The following is a 21,919-nucleotide window of genomic DNA, read 5'->3' as shown; positions in this document are numbered from 1 at the left end:
TTGCCTGTCTTACTGAAAAACCCACATTTTGAAATCAGGTATAAACATGGCTGATTACTGTAATAGTCTAACTCGGTTTTTCAGAGCTTCAGCGAGTGGTTTCTCTCCAGACAATCATTGAATCATCTTTTCCATCTTCATCACTCATGCTCTATGGCTTTAGGGTAATCAGTGGTTAAGTCTACTTTTAAAAAGAACACTGAATTTCTGTAGTTTCAAAGAGTCAGATCCCATAAGCCATCCTACCTCTAGTTTCTCACCCTTTAGCTATAGACAGATCCTTCTGTCTTTTGGGTTTGGTGTTTCTCTTACCTCTTACCTGAGGGTTATCTGAAAAACAAACAAACAAACACAACCTGTAAGCCTTCTGAGAACAGGGCGGAAGGAATGTGCAGACTAAACCTACATTTGCCACCTGCTTCACTGTCAACTAAACAACTAGGAACTCAAAGACCCACTACACAAAATATAAGAGTGATCTCACATTTAACATTTCCATTTCCAGACTACTCATTATACTGGGCGAAAAGAATATACCAAAACAATTGGGCAACACACAGAAAAATGGACTAACAAGGTCTTCTTTTCTTTTTTTGTCAGTAAGAGGACTCACATTTTAGGTTCTGAGGAAAAAAAGATGGTTGGCTCTGAAGAAGCCTCTTTGTCAGGTTGCAAAATTCCTGAGAGACTCCTAAGTAGGTAAAAAAAGAGTAACGACATGGAAGGAGGAAGGATAGAGTGAGTCAGCTGGAATAAAGCTGGTGGCTTGGCAATCATTTTTCTTATAGAAGGTGACTACCAAGGGCTTAACAGAGCTTGATTTTGTTTTTATCCACCTTTTTGCCTTTGCCACCAGGAAACTATAAAAGTAAGATAAGCTTAAGCAGTACATCAACAAACTGGATCAAGCAGAGCAAAGAACAGCTTGCCTGTACAAAGGTTTGGGATTCTAAGGTCCTTGAGGTGAGCGCAGATAAGGCCCTAGCTAGTCATTAAAATAAGCTGGTAATTAAAGGGTTTTGATTTTCTAAAGTCCAGCAAACTGAAAAGGGAAGATCTGATGGCAAACTAAGAACAACACAAAAGTGCTAAGTCTAAACTAGTAATCAGAAAGGTTCTGGTGCTCACAAAACACTGACATGAGGATTTCTTCCCCCACTTAGGCCAGGCAGGAAAACAACAAAAGCAAAGCAAAAATCAAAAACAGAACCAAACCTCAGGTTGAAGAAAAATTAAGAACAGTTCAAATTTAGAGAATAAGATACCGTTTTATTTATTTTTATTTTATTTTTTTGCGGTATGTGGGCCTCTCACTGTTGTGGCCACTCCCGTTGCGGAGCACAGGCTCTGGACGCGCAGGCTCAGCGGCCATGGCTCACGGGCCTAGCCACTCCGCGGCATGTGGGATCTTCCCGGACCGGGGCACGAACCCGTGTCCCCTGCATCGGCAGGCGGACTCTCAACCACTGCGCCACCAGGGAAGCCCCCGTTTTATTTTTTAAATCTTGCTCTAAGTGCATAATTTTTAAAAATTTGGTATGCAGCACTGTTCACTGGAATTAAAATGTATATACTGATGCGTATACATCATTAATGAATGTATTTATTAATTAGGTTCATTGTTATGGCAAGTTTTACTAGATTACATGCTAAGCATAAAACCCCCCACAGAAGGGGGTTTCCCTTGATACATGGCAATACTGGTTTATTAACAAGATTAACAGAAAATGGAGAATATAGTTATGACAGATATCTAATAGGGAATTAACTGAATCCTCAAGATGTGAATTACTACTTTTATTATCCTTTGAAAGACCATTTTAGGTTTTAACTACTATGAAAGCCAAGAAGCAGAATATGTCTAAAATACCTAATGACTATTTTACCACTGATATTAATAGAAATAGATGGAGAGAAAATTTGGCACAATGTCTCTATGTTTTCTGAATATAGGTTTTGTGGCAACATTTTTAAGTGATCTATAAGGAAATCAAAGGAAACTTTATAATGAAATATAATTCTAGTCATACAGAAAGTAATTACAAACTTAAAGTAGAACTTAAGCAGCTTTATCTTGTTAAAATGACAAGCTGATTTTTCCAAACTGATTTATGAAATTCATGTAGTTTTACGCCATATTCCTGAAAGAAAAGCTTGATAATCTATTTATTGACAAAATAAACAGAAAAATATATCAGCTCCCTGGGCCTACTCAAGAATTCTAAACTAAAAACATTCTACCCTGCACGTTTACAACCATTCAATAAATACCCACATTCAAGCTGTAACTTCAGGGTAGGGCAGCTATATCACAATGTCCCAATTTGTCAAAGTGGGATAGATGAAAGTCACATCTATTAATGATTTAAAATAATTTCTAGTAAAATAGCAACAGAAACAGATAACTAAATTTATGACTGTCTGGAAAAGTCAATACTAATGCAATTATGCTAAATCACTTTGTAACTTACTTTTTAAAAAGTAAACAAGATGTTGGGCTACAAGCCACTTTACAGAAGCTTTATCAAGTTAACGTGCTAATATGATTTTGTAAGTTATCTAAAACATCCAATGGTGTACTAATCTTTTTTTAAAATTTTTATTTATTGATTTTTGGCTGCGTTGGATCTTTGTTGCTGCCTGTGGACTCTCTCTAGTTGTGGCGAGCGGGGGCTACTCTTCGTTGTGGTGCGCGGGCTTCTCATTGCGGTGGCTTCTCTTGATGCGGAGCACGGGCTCTAGGCATGCGGGCTTCAGTAGTTGCAGCACACGGGCCCTAGAGCGTGCGGGATTCAGCAGTTGCAGCATGTGGGCTCAGTAGCTGCGGCGCCCGCGCCGGCTTCAATAGTTGTGACTCAGGGGCTCTAGAGTGCAGGCTCAGTAGTTGTGGCACACGAGCTTAGCTGCTCCACGGCATGTGGGATCTTTCCGGACCAGGGATTGAACCCGTGTCCCATGCGTAGGCAGGTAGGTTCTTAACCACTGCGCCACCAAGGAAGAACCTGTCACAACCCCCCTTTTTAAAAAAATTTAAATAAATCAATTCTATTATCAATGAACTGATTATTCAGAGTTTGAGATTCTTTGCTTTTCTCCTTTTGAGTTCACTACTTATCACCAAAGATGGGTAGAGGAACAAAAATGCAAACTAAACCATTGTTTTTTAAATCACAGAAAAAAAATTACTGTTATCTCTGATAAAAGGTTTGATGGGAAAGGAAGTTGTAAACTAATGACTGAACTGAGGTTTTGGTGTAACTGGTAACATTTAATTATTCATGTTCTCCCTCAATACCATGAATAATAGAAAACTGGACATATTTCAGTAATTAAGCACTTTAGGTTATAAATTCTACTTTTATGCTTTATATATTTGAATTTCTACTTCTGCATTCTTTAACATGTATTAAAAACTTCATAAATATTCTAGAAAAATCTCAAATTACCCAGAATGCTTACCTACATAAAACAATCTGCAGGCCAAGTTTATTATTAAAGAGATTATTCATCCTTATTTACATCTTAAATAGTAATTACTGAGAATGTAATTTTTCTAATTAGCTACTAGGAATGTATTTTCCCCATTAATTTGATAGCCAAAAGAGGTCTGATTAGCTGGAAAATATTAAAAACTACCACATGCATTCATTGTGACTGCTAGAAAATACCTTTGAAGGGGAAGGGAAAAAAAATAAAGAAACATTGTGTTTCCAATTAGTGGCTTGTAGCCAAAAATATGAATCAGAGTTATACAGCAAAAAAAGAAAAAAAAAAGGAAAAATAAATGTGGCGTAACTAAACAACTGACAACAATCTACAAAACAATTACAGAAAAAAAAAATCTGTGCTCAAGACTTTTTGATGAGGCACAGAAGCCCAAATCAGCAGTGTCTCACATCTTGAGGGGTTTTCCCTTAGGAACAAAGAACATACCCTTTGAAATGCAGTTAGCAGTGTCTGGGATTCCAGCTCTTTCAGTAGCAAGGTCATTTTCTGCCCTAGCTACCGTACCATAATCAATTCCGTCAAAGCTTAAAAAGAAAAGCATAAAAATTACTGCTTTTTGTTGTTTTCAGCAGTGAATTATACATACCCAAATGGCAGGAGAGTCAGCCTCATCATTCTAACAATTCACATTTAAAATATAACATCGAAAAATGTTTATAGTTTAGAAAAGTAAAGTGGGAGGAACCTAATGTTTTACATCTCCATTCAAAATCATCATCTAATTACCACAAATTAGTGATTCCACTTTTGCTGGCTGACCCCCATTTATGCTGAGCTGTTTTTTTATTTGCAAAATTAGCATAATAACTGCCCTACCTACCTCACAAAAATTGTCCTATCTTACAGAATTGCAGGATAAATCAGAAGAGATAATGTAAATAAAAGTACTTTGAAAATGAATGCCCAACATTAATTGAGAGTATGGCATTACCATTCTTTGCATGTTTAACAACATGCAGTACTATAATATTTCTTTCTTATTGGGAATACATTCATACCTGGAAAAAAGAAAGTTGGTAACAAGGAATTGATATGACTGCAGGATAACTGGCAACATCTCCCAAGGCTTCACTGTTAACACTTAATATTTACTGAGTACAGGATGTCCCCAAGTTATAAAGGTCCCATAAATCCAAACCACTGTCCTTGCCTCAGGCACCTCCATTTCTTCCCTTCACTCTTATAGAACTGCATAGGGATGGGGGAAGGGAGTGAAGATTTGAGAGAACCAGGAAGTTCAAAAGTAGAAGAAATTGTGAAGAGAAGTGGAACACCACAGAGCATCCTATCGCCACCTAAACCTTTTGTAGCTGCCATACATCAACTGCAGACATCTCTCTACGGTTGGGAAGTAAGGCAAAGGTTAAAAGTCAACAACCAGGAGCTAAGACCTGGGATAAAAATAGGCATAGTAAAGTTCACTTAAAGGAAAAAAGACTGATCTCAGTCATTAGCCTTAATCTCTTAAGCCAATCCAATAAAGATAAAATACCAATTGCAAAATATTGACAAACCCACTCACTTTCACTCACAAAGGTACTAGTTTTATCAAACTACCTATTCATTCCGCTCACCTATCTTCTGCTAATCCAATGACCTACCCCACCTGTGACACTAACCAATCCCACTTACCAATGCATCCGCTATATCCAATTTAACCAATCTTTCCCTTATTTCTTCCCAAAGACCCACCCATTCATTATATTTCATCCATCACTGTTCCTTCTCAGTTGTAAGGAACAGCAAGTTATTATGCTGGGGAATCTCTGTACTAATGTCCTTGAGGTAAGCTAGGAAGGAGAAAGCTGGGGGTGAATGGGGTGGAATTGGGGTCAGGAGGAAACCTTCAAACCACCTGTCATGTGGGTAGATAGGTATATTTTAAAATAATGATTTTTTAAAAAACCACACAAATTGTTAATAGTACTGCTAATAACTAGAAAGATAATTTCCTCAGTCTCCCAATTTAAATAAAGACTTGCAGGAACAAATTTAAAAGAGGACTATGGATATTAAGTTCATCCATGGCTAGTCTTTCCAGTTCAAGAGCAATGCCAGAAAGAACACTCCTACCTCTTCTCTTGAGCCTACTTAGTAACCAGGATGCCTGCTTCTGAGAGAGTGGGTTTGCATACAGCTCTATATTCTATTTATTGGTCCTCTAGAGAGCTTGACCTGTGGTTCATAAGAATGCCCATGGTTCAATGAGTCTGTACTGGAATAGTCTATTACAATTAGTAGTGAGTGGTCAAGTAGGTTTTAAACAGGTATGGCTTGCTCTGTACAGGCTGCCTACTGGAAAACATTGTTAGAGTTTTCTGTCAGTAGTTTCCAAAACTTTTATGCTTCATCCTTGGCCCTTTTTGAAAAAAATTTTATCCTCCCCTCCCCCTTCTTTTAAAAAATTTTAAGGATTAGTAAGTAAAACCTTTCCTGCTCTTAAGCCTATTTATGCAATGAAAATAAAGTTCTCCTTGGGGCATCATCAGAATTTGGTAACCAGAGTTCTGAACAGGATAAACTAATATTAAAATGAAACCATTCGAATATGATTTAAATAAAAATTCTAGCCAGGAAATTTTAATTTAATCATTTCACAAACTTACAAGCTCACTACATAATATTCTAATTCAGAAAGACAAACACTTTTTCAAAAGAACACACAATATCTTAAGAGAATTCTACTTTGATATTTATTTATTTTTTTTTTAAATGCTTAACCAAACGTGTGTTTTTGTTTTTGTTTTTTTGCGGTATGCGGGCCTCTCCCGTTGCAGAGCACAGGCTCCGGACGCGCAGGCTCAGCGGCCATGGCTCACGGGCCCAGCCGCTCCGCGGCATGTGGGATCTTCCCGGACTGGGCACGAACCCGTGTCCCCTGCATCGGCAGGTGGACTCTCAACCACTGCGCCACCGGGGAAGCCCGGTTTCATTTTTTATGTCTTTTAAGACTTCTATAAATCAATTTACAAATATGTAAGAACTATCCTTGCCCGAACCATGTGCTCCAGCTTGAGGTTTGGTAAAACAAAACAGACTGAGTTCCTGGCGAAACACGGCATAAAATGCAAAGAGCGGTTCCAATATCTTCTTGCCTGCCTTTTAGACTAGGATAGCCAACATAGCCCAACCCACATCTCTCCAGCCGCCCCCACCAGGAGGCATGAGCAGCACTCCCCAAGAGAACGTCCTGTGGTGACAGAACATTCTAGATCTGTGCTGCCCAAAGCAGTAGCTGTAACAATTACTTACATTATAGTTGTGTACAGAAACGGATACCAATATTGGCTAAATCACTAAAAGATTAACCACCTCAGTTAAACTGAGAGATTAATTATGCATATTTAGAAGTTATTACTATACCATACAATATTAACAAGCATGAGCACCAAAAACAAACATTAACACAAACACTAATATATAAACTACCAGTTTATATATCCTAAATATTGCTTCAACATCCTTATTTTTAGCAAAACAAACATATTTATAACTTTAAACTATTTTAGTTGTTTGAATTCTGAGGTTTTTAAGAGATAAAAAAATAGAAGGACATAATAAAGACCCATACAACTATGCAGTCTTTACCTTTCTTTTCCCGTTTATTCAAAGGCTGCAAAAGAAAGATAACCTTTCCTATTAAATTTCTAAACTGTTTTCTTAAATTAGAATGAAAGGTCCAAACATTCTTTCTACAACCTACAGAAATCATTTTTGTTAGAGGCCAGATTATATTTACTTGGTAGCTGCTGATGAATCAAGGTACTTTTAAGTCACTTCACATTTGGATATATTTCTTAAATGGTCACTCTTGATCTTGAAGTTTATTCTAGCTGATATGACAAATGGATGGCCACTGGATGCCAGTGATATAATGCATTCAATCTTCAAGACAATGACTAACAATGGAACTGAGAAAATTAGTATGAGAAAAATGTTGCCTAAACATGTTCCTGTTAAATTCTGTATGTTTAAAATGTTTGGAGACAAAAAGGTTTTGTGGACTTAAAACCGACTGACACTAATGGAATGCCAAGCTGTAAACTGCCAGACAGCTGCGGCTGGTAATAAAATGCTAAGACCTGAAGAGCTTTAGCAGAACCTGATTATATGGTAATCCTAGTATCTGAGAAGGCAAAAGAGCTAGAGGAATAACTGATAGGTTGGTTGCTATAGTAACCAAGATAAATTTGTATACTGACTGGGGAAAAACATTGGGGTTGCCATCAGGTATGAGGCCCACATTATGTCTTACTCGCTTTTTCCACAATCTTGCATCATGAAATGACAGACTAACACAAAGACTGCTCAGTTTGAAATAAGAGAATAGATAAGGCTCCCCTCCGAAGAGTAAGGAAAGCACCCAATTAAAGGTTTAGCTTGTTAGCAGAATAATATCTGACAGCTAGGGCGGAATAAACCTTGTGAAAGTTTGTAGAAATTACCTTAGCTCTGGGTAGAAAACAAATGTAGGTTAATTATCAATTCAGGTTAAATACCTACAATTTTTATTACTTTAAATTTTGTTTCAAGTAATTCTTATAGGCTATTAATCTCTTACAGAAAGGGTTGTTTAATTCACTGTGTAGGCCTCTACCTAAAACAATGCTAAATAGTATGATTTGTCTGGTCTCAGTTACCCATGCCCCAGAAGCAGCCTTAGAACCTGGTCTCTCTATCTTGGCTGCTGGGGCTACCTTCACCACCTACTCCATCTCCATCACCTCCTCCACCACCACCACTCCTTTCCTCCATACCCCAGGCAGTAATTAACAGAACTGCAGGCAGAGTGTGAGGAGGAAACAAACAGCCTCTTCAAGGTGCTTGCCCGGCATATTCACGTGACTTTGTCAAAAATCAAAACAATGAACCAAAGAGAACACATGGATTGTCATGTAATGTAAAGGTTACACAAGTCTCAAATATCAACAATTAGAAGTTATTTTTTGTTCTGTAGGATCACCACTGAATGGTCAACATCCTAAAACTATCTAGGTTTTTAACATTTTTAAAGATCAAATTTTATCTACCCTATTTTATGAAGTAGGTTATCATAAGAACAGAATAAAGTTTTCAGTTTACAGGAGTTTGTACAGATTCAAATTGAGCCCCCAAATTGCAGTACTGGTTCGGACTGTCCCACCTCAATGGGTCACCAAACTGACAGTTTGAGGCTACTAAATTTAGAGCTTGAATTTACTAATTAATATGCAGAAGGTTTTTCCCCCACTTCTATATGATGCTACATGGGTGTGATAAAACAGCATGTGTAAATATATTTCTATCACCCACAAAGCCAATAGCAATCAAATATAATCCATGATTAAATACAATTTATGCTTAAATGCCAACCCATGAACAGCCATTTTTAAGGACTCTTTCCTTAAGTAACCCATAGCACACAAATACCTTTTTAATTGAAACTTGTATCAATTTTCAATTCAGAGAGAAATGTTTCTGATGCCTAAGTGAGAAGCTGAGTTTTCAACAAAGGCAGCTATGCAAGTTTTTATTTTTCAGACCAAACAATTCTTTGGGGCAGTTTGATCTCAGTTCTCATAACTTAAAAATCAAGATTTTGTCATTACTCCAATCTAAAATAATATACTGTGACTCCAGGGAGATCAGCTCGGTGCTTTGTGACCACCTAGAGGGGTGGGATAGGGAGGGTGGGAGGGAGGGAGATGCAAGAGGGAAGAGATATGGGGATATATGTATATGTACAGCTGATTCACTTTGTTATAAAGCAGAAACTAACACACCATTGTAAAGCAATTATACTCCAATAAAGATGTTAAACTAACTAAATAAATAATATAATATACTGTGACTGACACTAGCAAAACAAAACAAATAACCATCCCTGTTCTTAGATTAGCTATTCTGTCACCATTTTTCATCCTGACTTGGAGAAAATTAGTGGACAAAAGTTAGGATCCTAGAACAGTCCATGTCCTCTGACAGCAAGGCATGAAAGAAACAGAATCATGGTAGATAGCAGTTGACCATCTTAGGAGTCCCCCTAACAGGGTAAGTGCCAGAAACCTACAGCAGGGATACCTGGCAACACTTTCCCTCCTTCTACAGACAAGGCATCACGGTATAAATGAAGAATCAGGAGACCTGGGTTCTAGTTCTGAATTTGCCACTAATCAGCGATGTGTCACTCACTTCCCCTGTCTGAGCCTAGGTTTCTCATTCAGTTAAATGGAAGGGCTGGGCTAAATCATCTCCTGTCCCTTCCTACTCTAAAAATGTTATCATTCTATCCTTCCTTCCAAGACCTTACAAATATTTTGGTTGCCAACACAAAAATAAAGAATGCTCAGAATGTCACATTTAATTTTGTAACATGTTCTCAGTGCCATCCTTTAGTATGTGTAATCCACACAAATTAGCAGGAACATTCATTTCATATATAATTTACCCAGTAAATATTTAATTTCAAATCTACGGGTCTTGAATCATGTACCACATACCATCCAGTCTGTTAAACTCTCCTCGAATTAAAGATGAGGAAATGAAATGACTCATAGTCCAGGGCTTTTTGCTACTATACCAAACTTCCTCCTCCCTTTCCTGCTTTATCAAAAGACAGCACGATAGCAGAAAAGAACTCTAGACTGTGAAACTGATCTGGATTCTAGTCCTAACTTTGCCATTAGTTTGCTCTGGCACCTTGGACAAGTCACTTTACTTCTTCCAGGCTTTGGCTTTCACAACATTTTACATGAAGGAGTTTAACTAGATGTCCCTTCCAGCTGTAACATGCTATGATCTTATAACATTCCTATCTGACAAAACAAGATACACATTCTTGAAAGAGAAAGTGGGAATTTCTAGCCAAGAGAACTGAAAAGTTTGTGCTGCTAGTTTTAAATATATGCATCAGTTCAATTTAGCAAGTTGGTCCTAAAGCATTTTACTCCAGCATCTCTTGGAGGAGGTCACCCTGTATAAACACACACGCGCGCGCGCGCGCGCACACACACACACACACACACACACACACACACACAGCACACACCCAGTATGGGGCAGCTATGATGTACTAGAAAAAATACTGGAGTAGGAGTCCGAAGAACTGGCTTCAAATCCCAGCTTTCACTTATAAGCTGTGTCACGTAGGCCAATTCATTAACCTCTCTGAGCCTAAGGTTCCTCATTAAAACGGAGATAAGAATAAGCAAACCTGACTTAAAATACCAATCAAAATAAAGCATTATAACTGATGTACACTGCAAAGCTGTACAACTGGAGATGATCTGCCACTGTGTTATAGTAGGGTGCATTCGAATCAAGCCTTTCTATAAACAACTGAGCTTATTTTTAACTTATTAAATTTGCTTTCAAAGAGAGAATAACAAAGCTGAAGACACCACTGGAGGGGGAAAAGAAGAAATAAATCAATTTTAGGAAATGGATTGTTTATCTGGATTCTGCTGATTAACAAAACACGAGGTAACTCTCAACAGTCTACTCAGTTTACTACAATTTGGTGAAATGATCTGTGTACTCTAGAACGCACAATGCAAGGAACATTTCTTAAAGTGCCCAAACTCAGTCTGTTAACCTCTTAGAGTTTGTATGGTGTGCTACTCCAAGTGTATCTCAAGGGAGAGAGGATATTTCTAATGACCAGATATCTAGTGATACCATGTGTTTCCACAAATCAAGATTTCTCACTGCATTTCTAGGTTGTTAGTTACCCAGCCAAGTCTCCTCACAGTACCTTATGCAAAATGACAAAAACTGTCACAAAGGACAGAGGAAATGCTAATGATCCCAACCTTGTGCAGTCCTCCCAGTACTGCTAGTTCTTTTCAGATGCAATTCTCCAGATGAGTCTAATTCTCTTCCAAATCCCCTCACTAACGCAGGATGGAGCTGTAAAATTCAGACTAAGAGTAGTTTTATCCACAGAGCTCAACACTCTCAATATATGGGCAGGTTAGGGTTAAAATCAGAAGGCTGGGTCCCAAGAGATGTTTTTACTTTTCACCTAGCATATCAAAGGATCAAAGTGCTTGAGAAACTATATTATCCCACAAGGGAAGAAGTGACTCTATCAATTCTATCAAAATGACTCATTCGGTTTGGATACGTTAAATAACTCCAAGTTCTGCATACTTCCTCCCAAAGTCAGCACTGTGTGAAGTTAAATTTGCTAATTCCAAGAAAGGAAGGACAAGGGAATGAACACTGCAGTTCTTTTTCTGTGTCAGGTACTGGACGACTAGGCAGTTTACACAGGTCCTGATGTAGCTGTCCTTCAAAGTTAAATTTGTTATATTCATTGAAAAGGAACAATATTTACATAGCTCTAAATTGATTAAATCATATATGTCGACGGTTATTTCCCTTCCCCCTCCACACACACACACACAACAACAACTAAAGGATTAGGTCTCTTATTTAACCTGAACTGACAGTTCATTACTTTAAAGGGAATACCACAAGGACAAAATTTAATTTCAGGGGGCTCCAATGTACTTGGAAATCCAAGTGAATTTTCTATTCTCTAACATCTAGCTATGAACTTGTTTCATATACTGAACCTGAAGGAGATTCAATGCCATCTCAAGATTGGCCATTGCAGCCCCCAAATCTCACCAACAGTGATTTGAAGGTTGGTGGAAACACACTCATCAGCGATCTACCAACGTAGAAAGTTCTCTCTGATTTTGTTGCTGTAACTTTTGAGGTATATATTATATATAATACATATTAGGTTTTAGAACGACCTCTAGAATGTACAGATAACATTATTTGCATTAAGATATTTCTTTCACGGGTAAGCTTGCAAATTGAAGGCAGCTGACTACTGGAACCATATTAGTGACTTACATTAACATACAAATTTTGCCGATTTTCAAGTTCTTATAGCATGAAAATGTGTTTCACTGCCTCTAGTTCCACACAAGCCCAGTAGAAGAGTTCGGTGAAATCGCTTTAAACATATTCCAACTTTGAAAAGTGGAGGAGTGGGTAAGTAGAAGTCCCAGGCAAGCGAAGCATTCCAACTACTCTACTTCCTACTCAGAATCTCCCGTATTAATCACCACTAAAACATCTTGCAGAATTAGATAAAGAGCACAAAGCTGTGGCTCTCCTTCTAACCACAGATTACTCAGCACTTGTTTGTATCTCTGTAGTCGGTTGTGCACATTTATGTCCGGCTACCCTTTAAGACCGCATTCTCCCTAATGGCAAAGGACCTTGTCTTCGATTTCATTTGCGGCACGGCAAGGTGCTATTTTAATAAAACACTGTGGATCTAGAGTACATCAGCTAGAGGACTTTGCTAAGTAAACACCCAATCTTCCCCCCCCCACCCCGCGCTCCGCTCCTTTTCTTTCTGTGCAACGAAGAGATGAAGGCAAAACAGGGAGAGGTACAGCCACCTCTGGAACGAATAGGTAAGTTAGCGGCAAAAGAAAAAAACACTGGGCACTGCAATTTCTCCTGTTGCTGCTCCTTTAAACTATGGCCCCCAAGGCTAAAACGGATGTTTCAAAAGTAAGCTCTGAACCCCACAAATACAAATCTCCGGCTCTCAGGTTCGTAAACTGTCCCACCTCGCAGAAAGCTGGACAAGACGAGAAAGGAACCCCTGGGGCCGTTCACCAGGGAAAAGAGGAGGGTTTGCCCGAAGTGGCCAATCGCCCTCCCTCGACTCTCTCTCAAGTGCCCGAGGGAGGCGGAGAGGAGCAGCGGTGGCGGACACAGCGGGCCCTGGGAGGGGTGTAGGGGGGAAGGCACGGGGGAAGGCACAGGGGAAGCCGGGGGACGGGGACGCCCGGCTTGTGGGCCATGGCTCCGGTTACTTACCCTACGGGGTAGCCGCCCCCTAGGTGCACATCTTCAGGGGCATCAAAGAATTCCTCGGTGTCGCTTTCCGACGCCATTTATAGGACACACCCGCGGGTGAGGGAGCCGGCGCCGCCTGGAGGGAGGGTGACTCTCGTCTCCTCCTCGTCGTCCTCCACCCCGGCGAGGCCGTGGGGAAGTGGGTCCAGGGGGAGGATGAGGAGGGAGCAGACGATCTGAAGTGAGGAGCCGGACAGTGGCAGGGGGCCACCGGCAGCTGCCGGACTGAGGGAATGACCAGCAGTGCGGCCGCCTGAGGAGGCGCCGGTGGGTTCAGGGACTGTTGCTGCCGCCGCTCCCGGCGTTAGGTGTATGAGGAGAGCGAGGGAAGAGGCGGTGGCTCTCCTCAGTGGGGGAGGGGGGGCGCGCCGACGACAGCAGCTCCAATTTCTCCCGCAGCTGCAACTACAGCAGCTGGGAAAGCCAGTTGCCCGCAAAATACGGACGCTCACCAACCCTCGCGAGATTTCAGGAGGGACCAGTAAGGCGTGGGCGGGGCGAAGAGGAGGCGGGGGCGGTTCCTGGGAAGCAGCGCTCAGATTTCTTGTACTCGAGAAGCCTATCAAAACGGCGCAAGCGCGTTGAGGGCGTTCGGTGAGGACCGGAAGTAGCGGGGAAGGGTGGGGATGAGCGTTCTGAGGGGAGGAGTCTAGAACCCGCGCAGGAGCGGCGAGGTACCCCGGCCTTATGAGAGCGCGCCCGACGTAGGTGTGGTCCGGCAGAGTGTCCTACCCACTAACTCTGCAGTTCCAAAGAGGCATTTTTAGAGGGGTGATTTGGAGTGTGCTTTTTTTCTTACAAGGAAATGCTGTCGGGAAAAGTTGTCATTGTGGTTTGAATTTACGTCGTTTTAATTTATCCAAGCGCGGAATATCCCACCCTAGGGAGTAGGCAGGTCCACCTCCTCTAGCGTTACGGGCATAACCCGTCCTACTTACTACAAGCTCTCTAATTGAGATCCCTAGATACGATCCTGCCGGCCAGAGGGTGGGGTCCAAGAGAGATAACGTGGGGAGCGTGCCAGTTGCGTGGAGTAATGATGGATTTGTTGATGGAGCTGAGCCACTGTAGGGCCTCCAGTTACTTTCTCCCTACAAATATGCATTTTTGCCCACACTCAATGCGAGAGAAATTCTTACATACTGACCAAGATGTGCGTCAGTCAAATGGTAAATATATATTGAGCAGATTCCGTTGCAAGGCTAAGAGCTAGTAACTTAATTCTAATCCTCGACTGCCCAATGTCCAGAGATGAAAATAGAAAGGTGCTTTTTATTTTATTTATTTATTTATTATTTATTATTTTTTAACATCTTTACTGGAGTATAACTGTTTTACAATGGTGTGTTAGTTTCTGCTTTAGAAAGGTGCTTTTTAAAAGACCAAGATGTTCTTTCTTAACGCATCATGGACCATCAAAGTGATAATACTGACTTTCTGTGTGATTGGGAAGCACATTTACTTTTCCCACTGCCATGACAGGAAGGCGCTCTGATCCGTTTGCAGCCTCAATTGTTGCTCAAGATGGTCGCAGAAAAGACAAGTGGGACTAGGGGCATGGCCTCCGGATGGAATGGGGCTCTAGATTCCTCCGGAAAGCAACCAGGAAAAGATCTGGAGTTGTGTAAAACCAAATGCCATATACTCTGTATTCTTTAACACCCTAGAAGTTCAGGGAAAACGCTGCATAATGAAATAGGGTAATATTTTTTGCAGTAAACCATATGATTATTCATACGTGGTAAATAAATACCAGTAAATAACCTCCTTCAGTTCAGATCAGCTACTACTGTCAAGTAAGTTTAGGTTAGAGTAATTTGACTGTCAATAAGTTACTAAAAGTACAAAACAAAAATGTTTGGTTTCCAGAGCTTTTGGGATTTAAGAATTGCACGTAAGGGATTTGTGGATCCTTGTGAGGACATGACTTTTGGCATTGTCCAATAATTATTAGCTTTTTTTTTTTTTGTTTAAAAATATTTATTTAGGGCTTCCCTGGTGGCGCAGTGGTTAAGAACCTGCCTGCCAACGCAGGGGACACGGGTTTGAGCCCTGGTCCAGGAAGATCCCACATGCCACGGAGCAACCAAGCCCGTGCGCCACAACTACTGAGCCTGCGCTCTAGAGCCCGCGAGCCACAGCTACTGAAGCCCGTGCTCTGCAACAAGAGAAGCCACCGCAATGAGAAGCCCGCACACCGCAACCAAGAGTAGCCCCCGCTTGCCACAACTAGAGAAAGCCCGGGCGCAGCAACGAAGGCACAACACAGCCAAAAATAAATAAATTTATTTAAAAAATATTTATTTGGCTGCATCGGGTCTTAGTTGTGGCACGGGGGATCTTTTAGTTGTGGCATGTGAACTCTTTGTTGCGGCATGCGGGATCTAGTTCCCTGACCAGGGTTCGAACCCTGGCCCCCTACATTGGGAGCACGGAGTCTTAGCCACTGGACCACCAGGGAAGTCCCTAGCTTTTATGTGTTTTAAACATGTTAATTTCCTAGGTATAAAAATATATCTCAAAGTACTAACTTTTTATTTTGTTGCTCACTAGGAGAGATATGCTATTTTCCTTATGGATTATGGAAAGATACAAGTAAATAAACTACCTGAATTTATTTTCTTCCTAGCTTTGTGATAGTGAATTTACATTTGCCTTAAAAATTAAAGTTTGGTGTCATGTATTATTCTAGGTACTGAGGATAATTCAAAGATGAAAAAGACAACTTAGTTCCTCTCTTCCAGAAGCTCACAATCTAGCAATGGAGGAAAACACAGAGTCCTAATTGGGTGCTTTTTTCACTATACCATACCACCTCTCTTGGACCTTTTAAGGTACCTTAAACATTATACTTAGAAAAAAGTTAAAATGAAATAGGAAAGATTAAGCTGATAACATTTTTAGAGCTGTTAAAATTATCTATGTAAATGCTTTTATGAATTTTATGAGAAAGTGAATTTCTGGGAACATCAAAACACATGTGTACCACCTATGATCATTTTTAAAGATGTCAGAAGATGTGTTTGTTTTGCCTGAAACATCTGTTCTTGAGTTTTAAAGCAGCAGGTTTTAGGCTTAGTCCAAGGCAGTGGGTTTGAACCTTTCTCCTTATTAGAAATGGAACCCTTTAATCAAACCTAATTTCATGCAAAAGTCCACATATCATAAAAATAAAAACTATTTTAGTTGAAGCAGGGGTAGTTCAGGTTCCTGCCTGCTTGGCCTTCCTTGAGTCTCAAGAGACTTTTGCTCTGTCAAAAAAAAAAAAAAAAAAAAAAAAAAAGAAAGCTATTGGTCCAAAGCAGGGGTTGGCAAATTATGGTACTGGTACACTGGACAAATTTGTCCTGCTGTCTCTTTTTGTAAATAAAGTTTTATTGGAACACAACCAGCCCTATTTGTTTATATATTGTATATGTTTGCTTTCAGAGCAGAGTTGAGTAGTGGGGACAGAGACTCTATGGCCCTCAAAGCCTAAAATATTTACCCTCAGGCTCTTTGCAGAAAAATTTTGCCAACCCCTGATCCAGAGGATACTATTTTCTAGGGTAACTGAGAACTGAAATTACACTCAAATTAAATCGTTGTTTGAATGAGTTTCACAACAGAATAGAATGATGGCACAAAATTATACGTATAGATAAAAATGAGAATAAAACATTTTCCCACCTGGCTCATTTCCAATGACTATAAAAACTGCACAGGTCTAAGGCTAAGGTGGGTTTAAGGAAACTTTTTATGCCTCCTTGTCTGCACAGCATAAACTCTACTTAGGAGTTTCAAAGGCTAGGGTCACAGCCAGTGTATAGAACAGCTTGTCTGTGGGATACTCGCTCTCTCCTCTTGTCAAGAATAATGCAAAATGGCGGTATCCTTGGAGCCAATTTTGCTCCAACCCCAAGGATAATCACTCAAAACATCAGTAACAAAACTGTAATGCATGTAGCCTTTTGTTATAAACAAGAGCTAACATGATAACTCAGGGGAAAACTTTTTATGTACAGGGTTAGGTGATTTGAGATACAATATTGACATGAAAAGATTTAATATTGTAATCTCTGTGAGAGTTTTTGTGGATTTTGAAGTATCGGAATCCATGAAAAAAATCATTCTGAAACTGGCCACAGTTTGTCAGGGCCAAGACTAAATTCTGTAATCATCAACTTTCAGTTATCTGTTTGAAAAGTCAGTTGTGTTACAGATTATAATAGTACAAATTCAAAAAATCTATTTGGCTTTGGAATTTTTATATCTTTTTCAGGTCTACTCCACCTTCTTAATGATGGTTTATGTTCATATTAAAATGAATTTTCAATCTCTGAGCACACAAGAACTGAAAGTAGAGAATGGTAGTCTAGAAATGTGTCAAGAGACACAGAAAAGCCAGCCTGACACTTAAAATGTGTTAGTATTGTTCAATGGAATATTTTGTAGCCATGTATTACTATTCAGGACCCTGGAAGAAAGCTAACTGGAATTATCTTAAACAAAAAAAGGGTATTTATTCGCTAACATAGTCAAGTACAGACTGCTCTAACATTTGTCTGTTCCTTTGTGACTAATATATTAGACACAATTTAAGTGAAAGGTGAATTTTGCATTTGCTTATGTGCAATTTTGTCAGCCAGAAACAGGTGAAAACAGAAAACTACACCCAGATGAATCAAGTTGCGTAGGAATACACAAAATACACGCACACAGACCTCAAACGTCTACCAGTTACCTCACTTCATTGTGTGTCTTGAGTCACACCCATCCACATCTGAGTGTTACAGCTTTCCATCTGATTTCAGATAACCCTCCTTCCACCACTTCACAATAATTCACAAGTTGCAACCCTTCTGATAACCCATTTCCACAAGCAAACTTTAGTTCTTTTTCAAAATAAAGCACCATATTTATTGTAGTATTTATGTATTTCTTAACCATTTAACATGTAAAACTGCTACCATTTTCATTAGGTTTGTATCTTTTTGTGTATGTGTCACTGACAGTTCTTGAATGTTGCACTCATAGCCCCATTTCCCCCCTAAGCCCTGTGGTTTTTATTGAACAACTTTGCATAGCGCAGTAATTTTGTGGAAAAGCATATGTTGTCTTTTTTTAAAATTTATTTATTTATTTTTGGCTGCATTGGGTCTTCGTTGCTGCACGCGGGCTTTCTCTAGTTGCGGCAGGTGGGGCTACTCTTCGTTGCGGCGTGCGGGCTTCTCATTGCGGTGGCTTCTCTTGTTGTGGAGCACGGGCTCTAGGCACGCGGGCTTAGTAGTTGTGGCGCATGGGCTTAGTTGCTCCGCGGTGTGTGGGATCTTCCTGACCAGGGCTCGAACCCGTGTCCCCCGCATTGGCAGGCGGATTCTTAACCAATGTGCCACCAGGGAAGTCCCCATATGTTGTCTTATAGCAGCACAGACTATAGTCCAGATGAAGTAACTTTAGGCATGGCTGGATCCAGGGTCTAAGATGTATCAAAACTTTCTCTTTCTGTCTGCCTCTCTTCTTTGCTTATCTCCGCTTCTTTTTGTGCTTTGGCTTCAATTTTCCTATCACAGACAGCTTCCTTTTTGTACTCAGCTAAGATGGCTGCAAGCAACTTCAGTTTATAATGTCTTAATAATTCTCAATCCCAAAGGAAGTAAAACTTTCTCTTGGTGTTGATATATTAAATCTCAGCGTCTATGTTGATTGGTCTTAGGAAACCTCTCTGGGTCAACTGATTCCCTGCCACACACCATGTGGGGAGAGACTACTGTGATCATCTTCCTCACTAGGACCACATGGAGTATGCAATGGATGTTTTTTTCAAGAAAGGGTTACTAGCAGACAGGAGCAATGTGCTAACCACCAGCTGTTAAGGGGTAAGTCTCTGTATTCATTGACATGACAGGAGCTCATGATGCATTAAATGAAAACAGATGTTATGAAATAACTGCATGAGGAATAATCCCATTTATGTAAGATTATTTATTTATCTGTGTATCTATATGTGTATATAAGCATAGGGAATTCTGGAAGAATATTCATAAATGCTTGATGGTGATTGTCTTTGGTTGCTGATTAAAATAATAATGAAAGTTTTGGTTATTTGTACCTTTATATAATGACTCAGTTTTCTACGGTGAATATGTATTACTTTGTAAACAAGGGAAAAATGTTAGAAGAAAATATATAAGCAATCATATACAAGGTAGACTTACACACAAAATGAAGATCTGAGATTCATTCCCAATATAGTGCGTGACTGTGAGTCCTGGGCCTATTACAGGTGTCACACTTAGCTTCTGGAACAGTTTAATAAGGGCCACTGAGAAAATGAACTTGGAAAAAATACCCACAAAGAAAATACTGGAATGTAATTAGTCTACTGGTAAAAAGTCATATTTTCTGCACTGCAGGCCTGACACACAAAGAGAACGGTAATGGTAATTTCCAAAGCAACTGTGAAATGATGCACTGATATGGAGCTTCTAGAAGCAAAGTATAATATTAGAGGTTCACTTGTAAATAAAATGGACTAAGCATAATTTTGTTTTTCAAAACAATAAGCAGGGCTTCCCTGGTGGCGCAGTGGTTGAGAGTCTGCCTGCCAATGCAGGGGACACAAGTTCGTGCCCCGGTCCGGGAAGATCCCACATGCCGCAGAGCGGCTGGGCCCGTGAGCCATGGCCGCTGAGCCTGCACGTCCGGAGCCTGTGCTCCGCAACGGGAGAGGCCACAACAGTGAGAGGCCCGCGTACCACAAAAAAAAAAAAAAAAAAAAAACAAGAAAAAAACAAAAAAAAAAACAATAAGCAGTATATATGGCCTGATCTAAAGAGAGAAAAACTAAGACATGAAATTTATGCTTCAAAATTTCACTCCAGGTCAAAATCTGAGGAAGAGATCTTTTATTTTTCTTTCAGGGAAGAAAAGGAATATATACGTACATACATATATATACACATATACATATGTATTTTTTAATTGGTGAAACAATCTAGTGGCAAACATTTATATAGAAATATCTGTCAGGATAATGCATGTGTGTGCGCTGTTAAAATTGGAAGGGACTTTAAAGGTCACTAGTGTAAGCCTCATATCTAATGCGTGAATTCATTTTACAAACTTCCCCGATAAGTGGTCACTCAGGGACATGGAACTTACTATTTACCCAATCCATTTTTTGATGAATGTTAGCGAATCTCTTCATTGTATTTAGCCCAAATCTGCATTTCTATATTTTTCTTCCACTGGTTATAATTCTGGCTACTAAATCCATACAAAACCTTTAATCTATTTAAAGATGATTATGAGTCCTCTTTATGTTCTTCATCTTGGGAGCATACAGTTGACTCTTGAACAATGTGGGGGTTAGAGGTCAAAAAATCCACTTACAACTTTACAGTTGGCCCTCCGTATCTGTGGTTATGCATCTTTGGGTTCAGCCAACCTCGGTTCATGTAGTACTGTAGTACGTATTTATTGAAAAAGATCCACATGTAAGTGGACCTGCACAGTTCAAATCCGTGTTGTTCAAGGGTCAACTGTATGCTGATTTGTTTATGCTGAATGTGTTCAGAGACAAAGATAAGTGGGAATTTCAACTGCACAATTAAAGTGGTACATTAAATAAGTATGTGATAATATGTGTACATACTAAACATATTTACCTTATGTACAGGATTCCTGTCTAATGGTGTGCCCTCTATGTGTACCTAGTGATAATATGTTACATCAGAATCATTCTTTATGCTTTCTGAGACAGTTTTACATGTCTTATGTCATTCAATGATAAAATAATAATTGCTATCATTAAATTAGTGCTAGATACTGTATTAAGTACTTTGCACATATTATTTCACTTAATCCATCATGCACTATATGAGGAGTATACTACTATTATCCCCATTTTATAGGTAGGGAAACTGAAGTTTAAAAGAGTTAAGTAATTTACCCAGAGTTTTACAGCTAGCATTTAGTGGTCAAGATTTAAGCCCAAGGTCACACTTATTTTATTTTATTCTATTTTATTTTATTTAATTTTTGTTATCTTCCCAGAGTTTCCTCTAGTTTGACTAACTTACAGCAAATGAGCCATATTAATGAGTGAAGTGTCTGAAATAATAATATTACAACCAAAAAATTAAAGCAATTGGTTGATATTTCTTTTTTTCCCCACTTTTTATGGTATTTATCAAAATAGGAACATCTCAACATTGGCGTTTATGGTAGGCAGAATTTTAAGATAGACCCTTAAGATTTCCTAGCTTCTTCTATACACACATCTTCTCCCAGTTATTCAATTCAATGCTAATCTAGGTGCTGCTATGAAGGGATTTTTGAAGATGTAATTAAAGTCCCAAATCAGTTGACTTTAAGATAGGGAGATTATACCTGTGGATCTGACCTAATCACATGAGCCCTTTAAAAGCAGAATTTTCGGGCTTCCCTGGTGGCGCAGTGGTTGAGAGTCCGCCTGCTGATGCAGGGGATGCGGGTTCGTGACCCGGTCCGGGAAGATCCCACATGCCGCGGAGCGGCTGGGCCCGTGAGCCATGGCCGC

At 39.7% G+C, this 21,919-nt stretch overlaps 1 protein-coding gene and 1 long non-coding RNA gene across 2 annotated transcripts in view; one reads left to right on the top strand and one right to left on the bottom strand.

Annotated features, from left to right (window-relative positions):
* The window catches only part of WDR44 (WD repeat domain 44), an 83,272-nt gene extending 69,471 nt beyond the window's left edge, over nucleotides 1–13,801 (bottom strand). The window contains exon 1 of the mRNA XM_007106995.2: nucleotides 13,339–13,801. Coding sequence (XP_007107057.2) covers nucleotides 13,339–13,415 — 77 coding nt within the window. The 5' untranslated portion in view covers nucleotides 13,416–13,801. The remainder of the gene's footprint in view (nucleotides 1–13,338) is intronic.
* Nucleotides 13,802–16,075: 2,274 nt separating this feature from the next.
* The window catches only part of LOC129391764 (uncharacterized), a 123,753-nt gene continuing 117,909 nt past the window's right edge, over nucleotides 16,076–21,919 (top strand). Inside the window, exons 1-2 of the long non-coding RNA XR_008616442.1 lie at nucleotides 16,076–16,211; nucleotides 19,073–19,235. This is a non-coding gene — a long non-coding RNA (uncharacterized lncRNA). The remainder of the gene's footprint in view (nucleotides 16,212–19,072; nucleotides 19,236–21,919) is intronic.

The sequence above is a fragment of the Physeter macrocephalus genome, chromosome 21 (genome assembly GCF_002837175.3).
Source record: "Physeter macrocephalus isolate SW-GA chromosome 21, ASM283717v5, whole genome shotgun sequence".
In the NCBI taxonomy this organism is placed as follows: Eukaryota; Metazoa; Chordata; class Mammalia; order Artiodactyla; family Physeteridae; genus Physeter; species Physeter macrocephalus.
Note: the sequence above shows the minus strand (reverse complement) of the source record. Positions and strands in the feature narration are given on the sequence as shown.